The sequence below is a fragment of the Cebidichthys violaceus genome, unplaced genomic scaffold (genome assembly GCF_023349555.1).
Source record: "Cebidichthys violaceus isolate CVI_PGR_0920_01 unplaced genomic scaffold, fCebVio1.0.p SCAF_19, whole genome shotgun sequence".
In the NCBI taxonomy this organism is placed as follows: Eukaryota; Metazoa; Chordata; class Actinopteri; order Perciformes; family Stichaeidae; genus Cebidichthys; species Cebidichthys violaceus.
This window is the reverse complement of record NW_027176361.1, coordinates 1,260,300-1,277,964: the sequence shown is the minus strand read 5'-3', so window position 1 is coordinate 1,277,964 and position 17,665 is coordinate 1,260,300. Positions and strand designations below refer to the sequence as shown.

At 39.6% G+C, this 17,665-nt stretch overlaps 2 protein-coding genes across 2 annotated transcripts; both read right to left on the bottom strand.

Annotated features, from left to right (window-relative positions):
* Positions 1 to 50: 50 nt before the first annotated feature.
* lratb.2 (lecithin retinol acyltransferase b, tandem duplicate 2) lies at positions 51 to 4,116 on the bottom strand. The gene is made up of 6 exons (XM_068713767.1): positions 4,099 to 4,116; positions 3,773 to 3,975; positions 3,172 to 3,277; positions 2,786 to 2,860; positions 2,020 to 2,172; positions 51 to 637 (listed from the first exon to the last, which is right to left on the bottom strand). The coding sequence occupies exons 1-6, from the start codon at positions 4,114 to 4,116 to the stop codon at positions 482 to 484; spliced, it is 711 nt and encodes a 236-aa protein (XP_068569868.1). The 3' UTR covers positions 51 to 481.
* Positions 4,117 to 4,621: 505 nt separating this feature from the next.
* On the bottom strand, positions 4,622 to 8,821 carry LOC137874432 (lecithin retinol acyltransferase). The gene is made up of 2 exons (XM_068713107.1): positions 7,850 to 8,821; positions 4,622 to 6,161 (listed from the first exon to the last, which is right to left on the bottom strand). Exons 1-2 carry the CDS (start codon positions 8,633 to 8,635, stop codon positions 6,009 to 6,011), a joined length of 939 nt encoding a protein of 312 aa, XP_068569208.1. The 5' UTR covers positions 8,636 to 8,821; the 3' UTR covers positions 4,622 to 6,008.
* Between the last annotated feature and the right edge of the window lie 8,844 nt (positions 8,822 to 17,665).

Sequence of the window (17,665 nt, the reverse complement as noted above, 5' to 3'; positions counted from 1 at the left end):
CCACAAAAACACAATCTTTATTATCATGTCAAATTTACAGCTTATTCTCATGTGTACTTCATGTGTTCTTCATGTGTACTTCATGTGTTCATGTGTTCTTCATGTGTTCTTCATGTGTTCATGTGTACTTCATGTGTTCTTCATGTGTTCTTCATGTGTTCATGTGTTCTTCATGTGTACTTCATGTGTTCATGTGTACTTCATGTGTTCATGTGTACTTCATGTGTTCTTCATGTGTTCTTCATGTGTTCATGTGTTCATGTGTTCTTCATGTGTTCATGTGTACTTCATGTGTTCTTCATGTGTTCTTCATGTGTTCTTCATGTGTTCATGTGTTCTTCATGTTTTCTTCATGTGTTCTTCATGTGTTCATGTGTTCTTCATGTGTTCTTCATGTTTTCTTCATGTGTTCTTCATGTGTTCTTCATGTTTACTTCATGTGTTCATGTGTACTTCATGTGTTCATGTGTTCTTCATGTGTTCATGCGGCCATCCAGATGAGGAAGGGCAGCAGGACGGCGATGGTGACGGAGCAGGAGGTCACCGCCCCGAGGTGGAGGAGCAGACTCAGACCAAACACCACCGTCACCTTTGCAACGCGCCGACTCAGCAACAGCTTCCTCGCCGTCTTACAGAACTGAAGAAGAAGAAGAAGAAGAAGAAGAAGAAGAAGAAGAAAAAGAAGAAGAAGAAGAGGAAAGATGTAGAGGGTTTGATAAGAGGCAGAAAAAAATACTTTTTGTTTGTTGTTTGATTTTCTTTTTGAGTCACATGACCATCTGAATATCTTTACTGATAAATACAAATTTTAAAAGTATTTTTAACAATAACTATTATTAATAACCACTAGATGGAGCAGGTACACCGTTTATTATATCCTTCAGTCTATCTAATAACTCAGACGTTAGAGGTGGACCTGGTTCTCCTCCAGTCTATTTAATAACTCAGATGTTAGAGGTGGACCTGGTTCTCCTCCTTCAGTCTATCTAATAACTCAGATGTTAGAGGTGGACCTGGTTCTCCTTCAGTCTATCTAATAACTCAGACGTTAGAGGTGGACCTGGTTCTCCTCCTCCAGTCTATTTAATAACTCAGATGTTAGAGGTGGACCTGGTCCTCCTTCAGTCTATCTAATAACTCAGATGTTAGAGGTGGACCTGGTTCTCCTTCAGTCTATCTAATAACTCAGACGTTAGAGGTGGACCTGGTTCTCCTCCTCCAGTCTATTTAATAACTCAGATGTTAGAGGTGGACCTGGTCCTCCTTCAGTCTATCTAATAACTCAGATGTTAGAGGTGGACCTGGTTCTCCTTCAGTCTATCTAATAACTCAGACGTTAGAGGTGGACCTGGTTCTCCTCCTTCAGTCTATCTAATAACTCAGATGTTAGAGGTGGACCTGGTTCTCCTCCTTCAGTCTATCTAATAACTCAGACGTTAGAGGTGGACCTGGTTCTCCTTCAGTCTATCTAATAACTCAGATGTTAGAGGTGGACCTGGTTCTCCTCCTTCAGTCTATCTAATAACTCAGGCGTTAGAGGTGGACCTGGTTCTCCTCCTTCAGTCTATTTAATAACTCAGACGTTAGAGGTGGACCTGGTTCTCCTCCTTCAGTCTATTTAATAACTCAGATGTTAGAGGTGGACCTGGTTCTCCTCCTTCAGTCTATCTAATAACTCAGACGTTAGAGGTGGACCTGGTTCTCCTCCTTCAGTCTATCTAATAACTCAGACGTTAGAGGTGGACCTGGTTCTCCTCCTTCAGTCTATTTAATAACTCAGATGTTAGAGGTGGACCTGGTTCTCCTTCAGTCTATCTAATAACTCAGACGTTAGAGGTGGACCTGGTTCTCCTCCTTCAGTCTATCTAATAACTCAGACGTTAGAGGTGGACCTGGTTCTCCTCCTCCAGTCTATTTAATAACTCAGACGTTAGAGGTGGACCTGGTTCTCCTCCAGTCTATCTAATAACTCAGACGTCAGAGGCGGACCTGGTTCTTCGGTGTGATCAGGTGTGGTACCTGAAAGGTCTGGTAGCTCACGACGGTGCCGTAGCGACAGTACATGACGTAGTGTTCACAGTTGTACCACAGCAGACTGTAGGTCACGTGACCCTGAAGCTTCTCCGCCCTCCTCGCCACCTCCTCCGCCTGCAGCGCCGGGCGGCTACACACCTGTAGAGGACAGGTAACTGGATTACTGTACGAGCACTAGTACTACTGGCACTACTATATATACTCAAGTACTGTACCTAAGAACAAAGTACTTTGGTCCACTTTCTGACTCTATATTCTTCCACTTCATAATATCTCAGGCATATCGCTACATGTGACACTTTTTCTGCAGTTGCTACTTCGTTAGTTTGTACGTTCGTTAGAACCGTAGTCCAAAAGTTCGTAAGTTTGTTAGTTCGTAGTTGTAAGTCGCTTTCAATAAAAGCGTCTGCTAAATGACTGTAATGTAACGTAAGTTTGTAAGTTCGTTAGTTTGTAAGTTTGTTAGTTTGTAAGTTTGTTAGTTCGTTAGTTTGTAAGTTTGTTAGTTTGTAAGTTTGTTAGTTCGTTAGTTTGTAAGTTCGTTAGAAACGTATTCCAAAAGTTTGGAAATTCGGAAGTTAGTTAATTTATTAGTTCTTAAGTTCGCTAGATCATTAATCCAAAAGTTTGTTAGCTAGTTAGTTCATAAGTTTGTTAGTTTGTTTGATTTGATTTCTTTTTTTTCTCCAGAATTCACATCCATAAACTTTGAGTGAAACCCGACATGAGCAGCGAGTGTTTCCTCTCTCACCTCGTCCAAAGTGTTCACGAAGATCTGAGCTCCGAAGGCGAAGTCCTCCACCGAGTCCACCCTCACAGAGCCCCTCTGAGGACCACAGTTAGTCCAGTTATCACATTCAGACCTGATTCTACTCCTTTATTCACCTCATTGTGGACACAATATTACCAACAGAGGTCAGTTAGTTGTTTTGTTAGTTAGTTAAATAGTTCCTTCCTTCCTTGGTTAGTTAAGTTAGTTTATTTAGTTTATAGGATCTGAGTTCTTGCTCCACCACTGTTGATGTACATCAGCTTCACATCCCTGAACGCTGCTCGTTAGTGCATTAATAAATATGAATGGATGTTTTCTCAGTGAGAGTTAGTGGGTTCTGTGAGGGTGAATGGGAGCTCTGGTACCTTGGCCAGAACTCCCAGCAGCAGCCTGCTGTTGGTCACCATCCGTCCGATTCTGCACCGGTCACTGGAGACGACGGGCATGATGTCTGGGATGAAGTGAGCGACTCTGGAGAGAGCAGAGGAAAGGAGACGACATAGGAGACAGTGAAGGAAAGAAAGGAAAGGAAAACGGAGGTAAAGGAAAGGAAAGAGGCCATGAAAGGAAAGGAGAATAAATGAGAGGAGAGAGGAAAGGAAAGAAAAGGACATAGGCAAAAGAATAGAAAAGGAGGCATAGGAGAGGGGAATGGAAAGAAAGGACAGAGGTAACAAATGAAGGAGGAAGGGAAAGGAAAGGAAAGGTGTGACAGAGAGTTGGAAAAGAAAAGAAAGAGGAGACATAGGAAAGGAAAGGATATGGGAAAGAGGTAACAAAGGAAGGAGGAAAGGAAAGAAAAGAGGTGACATAGGACAGAAAAGGACAAGGACAGAGGAGAGGAAAGGACATAGGAGAGAGTTAATGAAAAGAAAGGAAACAAAGGAAAAGAAAAAACGTGGTGTCATTAGGATCGAGGAAAGGAAAGGAAACAGGCGACATAGAGAGGAGAGGAAGAACTCTCACCTGTCTCCCCCCAAGTAAATCCCAAAGTGGGTGAACAGAGTCCGAGGAACCTGCAGCAGGTCTCCTCTCCTCAGAGACGGCTTCATGTCCTTCCTGTCCTTCCTTTCCTTCCTCCCGTCCGTCCGTCCGTCCTCCTCCTCCCTCGGCCTCTTCCCGTCTCTCGGGTCGGGTCTCTGCGTGGAGATGAAGAGCAGAGCGAGCAGCTGCAGAGGGAACATGGTGAGAGGAGGAAGAAGAAGGAGAAGAGGAAGGAGAGGGAAGCCGACTCCTTATAGGTGGTTCTGTTCTCATGGTGGGGGGGGGGGGGGGGGATTAGTGAGCACTACCTGGTCCTGGATCAGCATTTTTGAGATGTTGCCAACCCAAGAAATGAGGTATTAAAAGAAAGACACAAACAATCAAAAGCTACACAAAGACAAAGGAACTGCTGGACTCGTTTTCTCACAGAAAGAATTCCAGTGAAATCACATAAACCCTGAGAACAATAGAGCTGGTTGAGAATCCGGATTATTGTAATTAAGCAACATTGTGTGACCATTTCTCAATTATTTCACACAGTTTCCCAACAGCAGCAACACAGAGAGGGAGACACACTGGTTACACTCTGAAGCAATACCTGGGGGAGGGAGGAGGAGGGGGGAGGAGGAGGGGGGAGGAGGAGGTGGGAGGCCAAACAGAGAGCGACACTGACTTCTTCTGGAGATGTTGTTGTTGTTGTTGTAGTTCCTCCAGTCGGCCAGCAGAGGGAGGTAAAGGTCAAAGATCACTGGACGTCTCTGTGAGTAGATCCAACCATGCATTTCAATTGACATAGATTTTCACTTTTCAACCCGAAAAATCACCAGAAAGTTGAAGAGTTCAAAGAGTCCACAGACTTTATTTACATAGAAAACACATAGAAAGTGTTACAGCGTCTTAAAAAATAAATTCTGTTCAAAACATGTTGACTGTTAGAGAAACAATCGGGTGAAGAATATCTACAGATATTTACAGGAAGAGCTTCATCAGAGGGGCCGACATGGAACTACAGTCAAGATGGCCGACATGACTACAACGGTCAAGATGGCCGCCTCAGAGTTGCATTTCCACTGTGAATGTGGAACAAGTGTTTTGTGATCGTTCCTGATTTGGAAGTAGTACAAAAAACAACAACTAAAAGCAGTTAGAAGGCTGGTAAACTGACTTTGAGTCAAACTCAAAAATGATTTCGTCATGCGTCAACGTTTCGGTCGTCAGAAACTGACTTTTAATCCAGTTCTACGTCACATTTTTTGGAATTTTTTTAGATCTTAACTCGATATTTTAACCGGATGAATGATTTTATCAAAGAAACGACCTAAGCTAACGCTAGCATGAGCTAATCCCGCGTCCTCCGAACAAGTCATAGAAACTGTAACCTCCTTTAAAACCTGGTGACGAGAGAGGCTGACCGCAATGAAGACTACGACTCCCATGATCCCTTGCTGCTTCTCCACGTCACCAAAACTCCTTTGATTGAGAGATAAAATGACATGTCGCTATTACACATAAAGCCACCCAGAACATTCTGTTTAATTCATGAAAGCTGTGGTTGAAAAACAAGAACAAGTTCTTCATTATATCAGCAAATAAAAATATTTTGTCAAAGCTATTATTTTAAAATATTTATAATATTTACATCTTCAGTAGGAAGTGATGGGCATGGAGCTGAGAGCTCGTCTAATTTAAACAAATTGTAACTTAATTATTGGCGTTAAATGATTTCAACTGACCTGGTTGGACAGTTTACTGCTGACATCATGTGTTCAAATATGTTCACTCCAACTCTGTCTCCAGACGTGTCATGTGACACGCCGCCATATTGGAAGATAATAAAATGTTATTTCCTCAATGAGACTTTCAAAATAAAAGCTGCAGCTTCAGTAAAACAGGAATTCTTAAATGACTTTGGTCTCTTTGTTGCCGAGCGCTCAAAACAACAGCTGTCAATCAAACTGTTTTAGTCTTTCAGGCCATTTAAATGACTTTTTTTTAATCGTTTGCTAATGTTGCTAATGCTAACTTCCCTGTTCTTCTTCTGTTAAGAAAATATTTTTAAAAATGCATCACTTCCGGTTGCAGCACCTACGAGAGTCCTCGTTAACGTTAATAGCACAAAGTGTGATGGTCGACTTCTTTGCAGACGACTGCTTCCTGTCCGTCAGTGTTCCAACACGGCGGCTCAAACGGGTGAACATGAACGTGGTTCCTGAAGCTCCTAGCTGGCCATCCACAGGGTGAAGGGGACGAGGAGGCTCGGCAGGACGGTGCTGAAGGACATCCCCAAACACGCCATGGACAGGAGACCCAGCAGCGCCGTCAGGACCATGCTACGCTGGTCCCGGATCAGAGACTTCAGCCACTCACAGAACTGGAAGAAGGGGGAATTAATATTAATATGTATATAAAGCAATATTTAAAAGTGTCAACAGAAGGAAATCTTGAACATTGAACAACACAAGATTGAACATCCTTTCACGTCTATTCATTGTGTTTCAAGACGGTATTCCTCCTTGTATCAAATAGTCACTTCTCTCTCTGAGCTACCTTCTAGTAAAAGAATCAAGAACATAAACGACCTGTTGTTTATTTAACTGTGGGGGCCCCCTGAGGCCCCTGGTAGAGCTCCTGTTGCCCCCCCCCCACTAGGAAGCAGACTGCCAGGCTGCAGGCAGGTTCAGATGTTTAGGTTAGCAATTACAGGAAGTGAAACTCGATCGGGGAAAAACTCTCTCTGCTGCAGGACGGTGGAGTCTGAATGGACAAACAGGCCACGCCCCCCCAACACACACACACACACACACACACACACACACACACACACACACACACATTCTTACACCAAAAAACACCAAACGTGACTCAAATCAAACATCCAACCGTTTGTGTTTTAATGCCATGCTGTGCTTTTAAAACACCGCGGTAGCACAGTCAGCAAGAACAGGACTGTTAGTCAGAAGTTATGCTTTTTGCATATTTTATGAATTGAACTCTCTGAATAACTGAAGGTGGCGGAGTCTGCCGCTCCCGCTCTGACCGGCCTAAACAAGAAGGAAACGTTTGATCTGACTGATATCAGAGCTGGATTAAGTCACGTAAAAAAGGTCCGGACGAACACGGGGGTGGGCTTTTATTGTGAAGGAACACACAGGAAACACAATGTGTCCATCAGTGAGATTGTTTAAGGAAAGCGTTTAAAAATCTTGTCTTTTGTAATGGTAACTGAATATCTCTTCATCTTCTTGAGGATTCTATAAACCAGAGCAGCTTAAAGAGACCTGCATGTATGAGAGCAGATGAGAGGCCTCCTCCTCCTCCTCCTTCTTCATCATCATCATCATCATCATCATCATCATCATCATCATCAGTCTGACTCTGGTTTCTTCAGGCGGCTCCGGTCTGAATGCAGCTCTTGTTCTCAGGACTTTTTCCAAAGAGCGACCCACATTTTCCTCTCGTTTAAAAAGAGGGAAAAAAAAGCCCAGACTCACAGGCTGAGACACCTTAAAGCTGACGGAGGAAGTCCAGCTGCTACACCTGAGAACCTAAACCTCCATGTGGAAACACATCCCACCTCTGCTTTGAGGGATGTCTCATCATATCTCTACCTCATGTAGGGTTGAGGAGGACACTTTTGTTTGAGACATGAGACACTTTGTCTTTTAGCCTGTTTTTATTTCTTTATTATCTGATGTTTTGGTGCTTCTTTTGCACTAACAGCCCCCCCCCCTCACGGATCTGACCAGCAGCCAGTGAAGTTACGACCTAAAGATCAGAACGAGCTCTCTGCGTTGACCCGGAGACCCCCCTCTGTGCGTAAAAAGCGCGCATGGGTTCCCTGAAAGAGCCGCAATCATTAGCGCGTTTAAATGTAGTTTAAATGTTCCTGAAGGTTCCGCTGACAGCGCGTGAGGCTTCAGTGTGAACTAAACTCCTCCATCTCCGAACAAACTGCTGGATCTCTGGTGTGAAAAGCAGCGTGAAACCACAAAAACATCAAAGCACCCGCCTCCAATCACGCGCGTAAGAGCAAAAAGAAACGTGTCACCGGGCTCTCACCTTGTCGGTCTGCAGGCTCTGCGCGGTGCCGTAGCGGCAGTAGGTGACGAAGTGCTCGCAGTTGTTCCACAGCAGGCTGTAGGACACGGAGCCCACCAGCCGCTCCGCCCGCCGGGCCACCTCCTCCTCGGACAGCGGGCTCCGGAGCACCGCCCGGTCCATGGCGTTGAGCAGGATCCCGGCTCCGTACGCGAAGTCCTCCACGCAGTCCACGCGGACGGCGGCGCGCTTGGAGAGCACCCCGAGCAGCAGCCGCGCGTTGGTCACCATCGCCTGGATCTGCCGGCTGTCGGCGGTCAGCGCCGGGAGGATGTCCGGGATGAGGTGCGCCACCCGGTCGTCGCCCAGGTAGATGCCAAAGTGGGTGAAGAGAGTCCGCGGGACCTCCAGCAGGTCCCCCCGGCGGAACTTGCGCGGAGCTCCGGCGGGCTGCGCGGGAGCCTCGTCCCGGTCGCAGCGCCTGGTGAGCGGCGGCGGCTCTCTGCGGCGCAGCGGAGGCAGCAGGCTGGACAGCTTGATGTGCGCGAGGAGGAAGAGCTTCTCCAGGAGGAAGGTGAGCGTGTCCAGCATGACGACCACAGCACGAAGAAGAAGAAGGAGAAGAATGTCGGGTCCGTCTTCTCTCGGTCCTCCCTCGCTCCTCTCAGGAGGTCTCTGCTCCTTCAGGGACATTTGGAGACGGAGACAGGAGGAGGACCGCGTGACGTCACGACGGACTGGAAGATGAGGAGAGAGAGAGCGAGGAGGAGGAGGGAGGACACGAAGGAGCCGACTTGTAGAGTTCATGTCGGTGTGGATGTTGAGAGGTGGACTGAACTGATTTCAAACATCCAGCTGTGATTCACTCCACAGTGAATGTATGAAATACTACAGTAACGTCTGGTGGAATACTGGTACTTCCTTGTATGCCTTTAAAGTCATTTAAACTCCTTGATTACGTGTTTAAATACACATTGTAGAAGTACATTGAGGTGTTTCTATTCTTTCGGATGTTTCTGCTGCAGTAATGGGTATGTTGCATGTTTTTAACTCATCTTAAAGCATCATATTCTATAACATCATCGTGTGTGTGAGGGCTTCTTAAACAGTTCATTCATCCGTTGACTTCAGCACAAACATTCAGCCTCAACACATCTGGAGGTACGAGGTTCCTACCTGGACAGGAAGGAGATGACAGGAACCAGAACAACAAGTCCTCACTGTGCAGAGCTTAGACCCGGTCCTCACAAAGCTAGAAGTACAAGAATACACACACACACACACACACACACACACACACACACACACACACACACACTCGCCTAACCACAGCCAACCAAATGCACTCAGAATTTCCACCAGAGCAAAATGTTGTTCTCCCTCTCTCTCTCTCTCTCACACACACACACACACACACACACACACACACACACACACACACACACACACACACACACACACACACACACACACACACAGTGTGGAGCATCATGGGAACTCTGCAGCGAGTGGTTGACACTCAAACGGAGCAATGCTGAGGTCACAGCGGTTTATCTTCCATAGAACCACCAAATGGCTCCCCACACACCACACACACACACACACACACACACACACACACACACACACACACACACACACACAAAGCGCTGTGTGAACTGCAGACTCAGCTCCGGTTGGTTAAACAGAGACGAGCTCACCGCCGACTGTCAAGAGACCTAAAGTCTGATTTATCTTCGTGGATTAATCCGCCGCTGAAAATAGTCCCAAACAAACGCCTCCAGTCTGTCTGATGAACCCAAAGTGAGTCTTTTTATGAACATGAATCCACACATCTGTGAGGAGATCTAGTCCAATATCACCATATTGATAAAGTATCAATATACTATTGATAAAGTATCGATATACTATTGATAAAGTATCGATATACTATTGATAAAGTATCAATATACTATTGATAAAGTATCGATATATATTGTTGATAAAGTATCGATATACTATTGATAAAGTATCGATATATATTGTTGATAAAGTATCGATATATATTATTGATAAAGTATCAATATACTATTGATAAAGTATCGATATATATTGATAAAGTATCAATATACTATTGATAAAGTATCGATATATATTGTTGATAAAGTATCGATATACTATTGATAAAGTATCGATATACTATTGATAAAGTATCAATATACTATTGATAAAGTATCGATATATATTGTTGATAAAGTATCGATATACTATTGATAAAGTATCGATATATATTGTTGATAAAGTATCGATATATATTGTTGATAAAGTATCGATATACTATTGATAAAGTATCAACATACTATTGATAAAGTATCGATATATATTGTTGATAAAGTATCGATATACTATTGATAAAGTATCAATATACTATTGATAAAGTATCGATATATATTGTTGATAAAGTATCGATATACTATTGATAAAGTATCAATATACTATTGATAAAGTATCGATATACTATTGATAAAGTATCGATATATATTGTTGATAAAGTATCGATATACTATTGATAAAGTATCGATATATTATTGATAAAGTATCGATATATATTATTGATAAAGTATCGATATATATTGTTGATAAAGTATCGATATATATTATTGATAAAGTATCGATATATATTGTTGATAAAGTATCGATATATATTGTTGATAAAGTATCGATATACTATTGATAAAGTATCGATATATATTGTTGATAAAGTATCGATATATATTGTTGATAAAGTATTGATATATTGTTGATAAAGTATCGATATATTGTTGATAAAGTATCGATATATTGTTGATAAAGTATCAATATATTGTTGATAAAGTATCGATATATTGTTGATAAAGTATCGATATATATTGTTGATAAAGTATCGATATATATTATTGATAAAGTATCGATATATTGTTGATAAAGTATCGATATATATTGTTGATAAAGTATCGATATACTATTGATAAAGTATCGATATATGGTTGATAAAGTATCGATATACTATTGATAAAGTATCGATATATGGTTGATAAAGTATCGATATACTATTGATAAAGTATCGATATATTGTTGATAAAGTATCGATATACTATTGATAAAGTATCGATATATTATTGATAAAGTATCGATATATTGATAAAGTATCGATATACTATTGATAAAGTATCGATATATTGTTGATAAAGTATCGATATATATTGTTGATAAAGTATTGATATATATTGTTGATAAAGTATCGATATATATTATTGATAAAGTATCGATATATTGTTGATAAAGTATCGATATATATTGTTGATAAAGTATCGATATACTATTGATAAAGTATCGATATATTGTTGATAAAGTATCGATATACTATTGATAAAGTATCGATATACTGTTGATAAAGTATCGATATACTATTGATAAAGTATCGATATATTATTGATAAAGTATCGATATATTGATAAAGTATCGATATATTGTTGATAAAGTATCGATATATTGTTGATAAAGTATCGATATATTGATAAAGTATCGATATATATTGTTGATAAAGTATCGATATATATTGTTGATAAAGTATCGATATATTGTTGATAAAGTATCGATATACTGATAAAGTATCGATATACTGTTGATAAAGTATCGATATACTGTTGATAAAGTATCGATATATTATTGATAAAGTATCGATATATTATTGATAAAGTATCGATATATTGTTGATAAAGTATCGATATATTGATAAAGTATCGATATATTGATAAAGTATCGATATATTGTTGATAAAGTATCGATATATTGTTGATAAAGTATCGATATATTGTTGATAAAGTATCGATATATTATTGATAAGGTATCGATATATTATTGATAAAGTATCGATATATTATTGATAAAGTATCGATATATATTGTTGATAAAGTATCGATATATTATTGATAAAGTATCGATATATTGTTGATAAAGTATCGATATATTATTGATAAAGTATCGATATACTATTGATAAAGTATCGATATATATTGTTGATAAAGTATCGATATATTGTTGATAAAGTATCGATATATTATTGATAATGTATCGATATATTATTGATAAAGTATCGATATATTATTGATAAAGTATCGATATATTGTTGATAAAGTATCGATATATATTGTTGATAAAGTATCGATATATTATTGATAAAGTATCGATATATTATTGATAAAGTATCGATATACTACGATGACTGACACGTATTTACGTGATGTGTTTTCACGTTAACGTTGGTGGTTAAACTAAAGTCCTTCATCACTAAAAACTCTCATCCACTCGTCTGAATGCTGCTGGAGGGACGCCACACGCCGAGCATTATGGGTAATTCAATGATTTTCTGTCACTCACTCATTCATTCATTCATTCATTCGTTCTCCTGCTGCTCTTTCTTCTTTCCTTTAAAGAGAAGAAGAGGATTTTGGGGGATTAAGGGTTTGGATTATGGAAACACACACACACACACACACACACACACACACACACACACACACACACACACACACACACACTGAGCCCCCGCCCCCCTGCTGAGGCAGCCTGACTGGTGTTGAATGACTTTAGGAGGATGAGATGTGTGTTGATGTGACCCCGACTGAGCTGAAGAGAAGAAGGAAGCTGAGTGACAGCGTGAGAGGACGAGGTGTGTGTGTGTGTGTGTGTGTGTGTGTGTGTGTGTGTTAATGCTCTCCAACAGGTTTGGGGAGGAGACATTTAGAGGATAAAACACATCTCATTCCAAACAAAAGCTGCATTAGCATCCTGCTCACAGGTGATTCTGCAGCAGCCAAACAACAGACGTGTGATTGGTCTGAAGTAAATGATTAGTCATCGTTAACGTTCATGAGGAGAGTCAACGTGTCACGATGAATGAATCCCTGCTCTGGATTCAAAACATTACAAATGTTCCTGCAGGAACTTTACTGTAATACATATAAATCCTGTTGTTCTTGTGACCATCAGGGTTTATTTACCACACAAAGTACATACTTATTTTACTTTAACGTTGAAGCACCACATCTGTGTCAACAACAGAACTCTTGTTGAGGTTTGTGGTTTCAGCTAAATATTAATAATAATAATCTAATAATGTTCTTCTGACTTTGTGTCAGTTTGTCAGATTTAAACGGTTTCAACACGACTCACAGCGCCAGAAACAAAGGGATTGAGCAGTTTGGCTAATTAGCCAGGTAGGTGGTCCGTCTCCAGAGCTAGCTAGCTAGTTAGCTAGCTGGTCCTCAGAGCTCCTGTTAGACCCAGCAGCAGGGCTTGTTTTCTGTAGCCAGAGTCCCGTTAGCATGAGCAACAACTCATCCACTCAACAGTCACAGCGCAGGAAAGAACGCTTTCTCCACATGTTTGGATCATGTTCTTGTTGCATGAAAGCATGATGGAATTAGCGAGCTAGCTATGTAGCAAGCCGTTTAAAAGCACTTTGAACTACATCTCGCGGATAAAAAGGACTTTATAAATAAAGTTTATCTTTATTGATCTATCTGGATGAACAAAGTCATGAAGTCACAAGAAATCTAAAGACGAGATAATGAATCGTTTGTCTTAACGAGGGACGCTAACGACTGTTGGGTCGTCCTCGTTGTGTGTGTGTGTGTGTGTGTGTGTGTGTGTGTGTGTGTGTGTGTGTGTGTGTGTGTGTGTGAGGGATAAAAAGAATACAGAATAATGAGTGATGGTGTCATTTATCTCCCTTTATCCTCCGTGACAGAGAGAGAGAAAAGGGTTTGAACGTGTCGCACAAAGACGACAAGCGTCATGACAAACGATTCAGCGGACGACCTGCAGCTCTCACACTGATTAATGCACACACACACACACACACACACACACACACACACACACACACACACACACACACACACACACACACACACACACACTTGTTCCCATGCTGTCTGCATGTGATGAATGTTAATCACAATCTCCTCCTCAGCTTGTTGTCTGACTGACGCCTTCAGTGTTTGTGAGAAAAACAAAGTTTGTGTTTCATTGGAGGATCAGCTCACTCAAACTATTTGGATTTTTTATTCGTCTCCGCACAAAGACAACGAAAGACGACTGAGACTTAGTTTGAGTTCAGGTTCTTCTGTCTCCTTATTGTTGACAAAGACAGCAGCTTTCTGTACTTCCTGTTTGAGGAATACGTCCACTGATTCAGAGAGTCAAACAAACACATTTCAGTCTCTTTGTACCGCTGATTTTAAACCGAGTCTTGAGAATTGTTCCGTTAAACTACAAATAACAGAGATGGTGTCATTGAAATTCTTCATAAAACAACCATAAATACAGACTGAAGTGACCACGGACTGTTGGAGATGCTGCAGAGCAAAGAATGCAAAACACTTTTAAAAAAAACCCCGCAAAGTTTTAGGTTTAAACACAAAGTACCTTAACTAACTGTATAAATAGAGCAACATTCAGCTGGAGTACGGTGGAGGAAGTATTAGTAGTTATATATATATATTATATATTAATTGTGTATGCAGCAGTTTTCCTTCTATGTATATGTGTATTCTGATTTTTTTAAGACAATATTTGCATAAAAACTCCTGAAATCCACTTTTAAAACAAACAATTGTTAATATGAACAAAGAAACATGTTTACAGCTGCCATTAACACACACACACACACACACACACACACACACACACACACACAACTTGAAACAAAAGGGTTGCTCATAAAAATATCTTTAATTAATCTCCAGAATCATACAAAGTCGACTCTTTAAATGCATTCAGTGCTTATTTAAAAAATCAAATAAAAATCAAACTTGTGTAACTAAAAACAGAAGTGAGTTACTTTGTCTCCACCACATGTCACAGCTTCTAATAATTTACATTTTGAATCATGTGTGGTTTCAAGCTTGAGAGACGTTTCCAAAAAGAAGAGAGAAATAAGTGAGACGTTAAAACTAAAGTAGTGATCAAAATGAAAAACACATGAAGGCTTCCCGCGGAGACAAACGCAGTTTAAATGTCCATAAAAAAGTTGTTAGAAAATAAGAAACGGTCGTGTTCAGACTCTGAGTAGGTGAACAATGAAACGTTGATTCATCTCGTCTGGTAAAGTTCTGTCATTCAGACGAGATTCCACACTGAAGCAGAAACAAAACCACACGGTTGGAGAGGAAGTGATGCCTGAAAACAGCTGCTAAGTTGAAAAGTTTAATTGTAGGAATGAAAATGTCTGTTGCTGTTCTGGTACATTTTTTTTTACGACTTATTTTGCCGCCGACGCCGTCATTAATGAGCAGTGTGAGAACTGGTTTTCTACCAACTTGAAGGAATTTTGGGGGCTCGTTGTTTGTCTCTGTTGGTTGATTTAAAGGGAATAGAGTCAGATGTTTTATGATGTTCTTCTTCATTGTACTGCTGTACTATATGTAGAATATAGTGTACACTATGTGTAGAATACAGTGAACACTATATGTAGAATATAGTGAACACTATATTATATGTAGAATATAGTGTACACTATGTGTAGAATATAGTGAACACTATATTATATGTAGAATATAGTGAACACTATATTATATGTAGAATATAGTGTACACTATGTGTAGAATACAGTGAACACTATATGTAGAATATAGTGAACACTATATTATATGTAGAATACAGTGAACACTATATTATATGTAGAATATAGTGTACACTATGTGTAGAATACAGTGAACACTATATGTAGAATATAGTGAACACTATATTATATGTAGAATATAGTGTACACTATATGTAGAATATAGTGTACACTATGTGTAGACTATAGTGTACACTATGTGTAGACTATAGTGTACACTATATGTAGAATATAGTGAACACTATATTATATGTAGAATATAGTGTACACTATATGTAGAATATAGTGTACACTATGTGTAGACTATAGTCTACACTATGTGTAGACTATAGTCTACACTATGTGTAGACTATAGTGTACACTATATGTAGAATATAGTGAACACTATATTATATGTAGAATATAGTGTACACTATAGTCTACACATAGTGTACACTATGTGTAGACTATAGTGTACACTATATGTAGAATATAGTGAACACTATATTATATGTAGAATATAGTGTACACTATGTGTAGAATATAGTGTACACTGTATATAGAATATAGTGAACACTATATTATATGTAGAATATTGTGAACACTATATTATATGTAGAATATAGTGTACACTATATTATATGTAGAATATAGTGAGCACTATATGTAGAATACAGTGTACACTATATGTAGAATATAGTGTACACTATGTGTAGAATATAGTGTACACTATATGTAGAATACAGTGAACACTATATGTAGAATATAGTGTACACTATATGTAGAATACAGTGAACACTATATGTAGAATATAGTGTACACTATGTGTAGAATATAGTGTACACTATGTGTAGAATATAGTGTACACTATATGTAGAATACAGTGAACACTATATGTAGAATATAGTGTACACTATGTGTAGAATATAGTGTACACTATATGTAGAATATAGTGTACACTATGTGTAGAATATAGTGTACACTATATGTAGAATACAGTGAACACTGCTCTCTTCAAAGACACAAGACTCCCTTGACAAAAACAGTAACTTTACTGAAATATCTCAACTACTGGACGGATTACCATGACATTTGGCCCAAACATTCACGGTCTTGAGTGTTTTAGAGTAACAAAGGTAAACAAGCTCTTTTCCTTTGACAGAGAGTTAGACAAAGATACTAAACTGCTGAAACGTAAAATATGTGAACCGTTCATGTTAATGTTTTTGTTTTTTTTAATCTGCTAAAATGAGGAAAAACTCTGTAGCGTTCCACAGGGCTCGATCCTGGGACCTTTGCTTTTTCACCGTTTCATCTTCACAGATCCTGCGTAGATTACCATGGAATGTGGCCCTCAGGGCTTCCTAAAAAAGCTCTTTGTTTGATTCTTAAATGATCTAAGTGAATTATTTAGCCAGTTCTTTTATTTAACTGTGCACTGAGAGAGAATATATCAATTCATGTTTAGTTGAACTCTAAATACACACACTGCAGAATGATGTGCTGCTTATCCGTCAGCAAAGAACCTCCATTATTGTCAAAAGTTATAATATGGATCATATAATCTGGATTTAAAACAGATTATATGAACAACAACCAGATTTTAAGTGTACTAGAGGACGTTTCACGTTCCCATCTTAATGTTGGTGAGAGTGGCCTCTTCCACGATTTCAAAGTGAAAACTTAAATAATAAAATGTGTAACGATGACCAGGATGTCCCAGATAAAGTGAAACATTAAACATTCCTTGCTGACTCTCAAAAACACTGTTTAGACCCAAATATGTCGTGAAAAAAGGGAACATTCAAAACTACTAAAACATAAAATCGCTTGGAATATCCTTTCACACTCCGTAATAATCAGTCATGACATGGTTTTTTTGGGGGGTTTCATGAAGAATTAACTGGAAGAAGTTATTCCACAATGATCGAGTGCATTTCCAACTAATTAACGCAACAGTCTTGCAAAATATGTTCTTGTGAATCACAGCGTCAGGACAATATGGTGGACAGATGTGAATCCAAAAGCTCTCAAACTTCATCATCGTCATTAAGATGTGACTTTGTTCTTTTTGGGGGTTTTATGAAAACAGGAAACGAGCTGGAATTTACAGCCTTGATTTTAACACCTCAGTGAGGTCTTAAAAATACCACAGAGGAGCCTCAATATTTGTTATTTGTTTGATTTATACTCACGCAACTCTGTTTTCAATC

Excerpts from the sequence above, each read along its gene's own strand:
- lratb.2 (XM_068713767.1), bottom strand. Across the intron at positions 2,861-3,171 it reads TGCTGGGAGTTCTGGCCAAG|AGGGGCTCTGTGAGGGTGGA; the intron begins GTACCAGAGCTC and ends TGTGGTCCTCAG. Across the intron at positions 2,173-2,785 it reads TCGTGAACACTTTGGACGAG|GTGTGTAGCCGCCCGGCGCT; the intron begins GTGAGAGAGGAA and ends TGTCCTCTACAG.
- LOC137874432 (XM_068713107.1), bottom strand. The coding sequence starts at position 8,635 with ATGAACTCTACAAGTCGGCTCCTTCGTGTCCTCCCTCCTCCTCCTCGC. Across the intron at positions 6,162-7,849 it reads AGAGCCTGCAGACCGACAAG|TTCTGTGAGTGGCTGAAGTC; the intron begins GTGAGAGCCCGG and ends CCCTTCTTCCAG.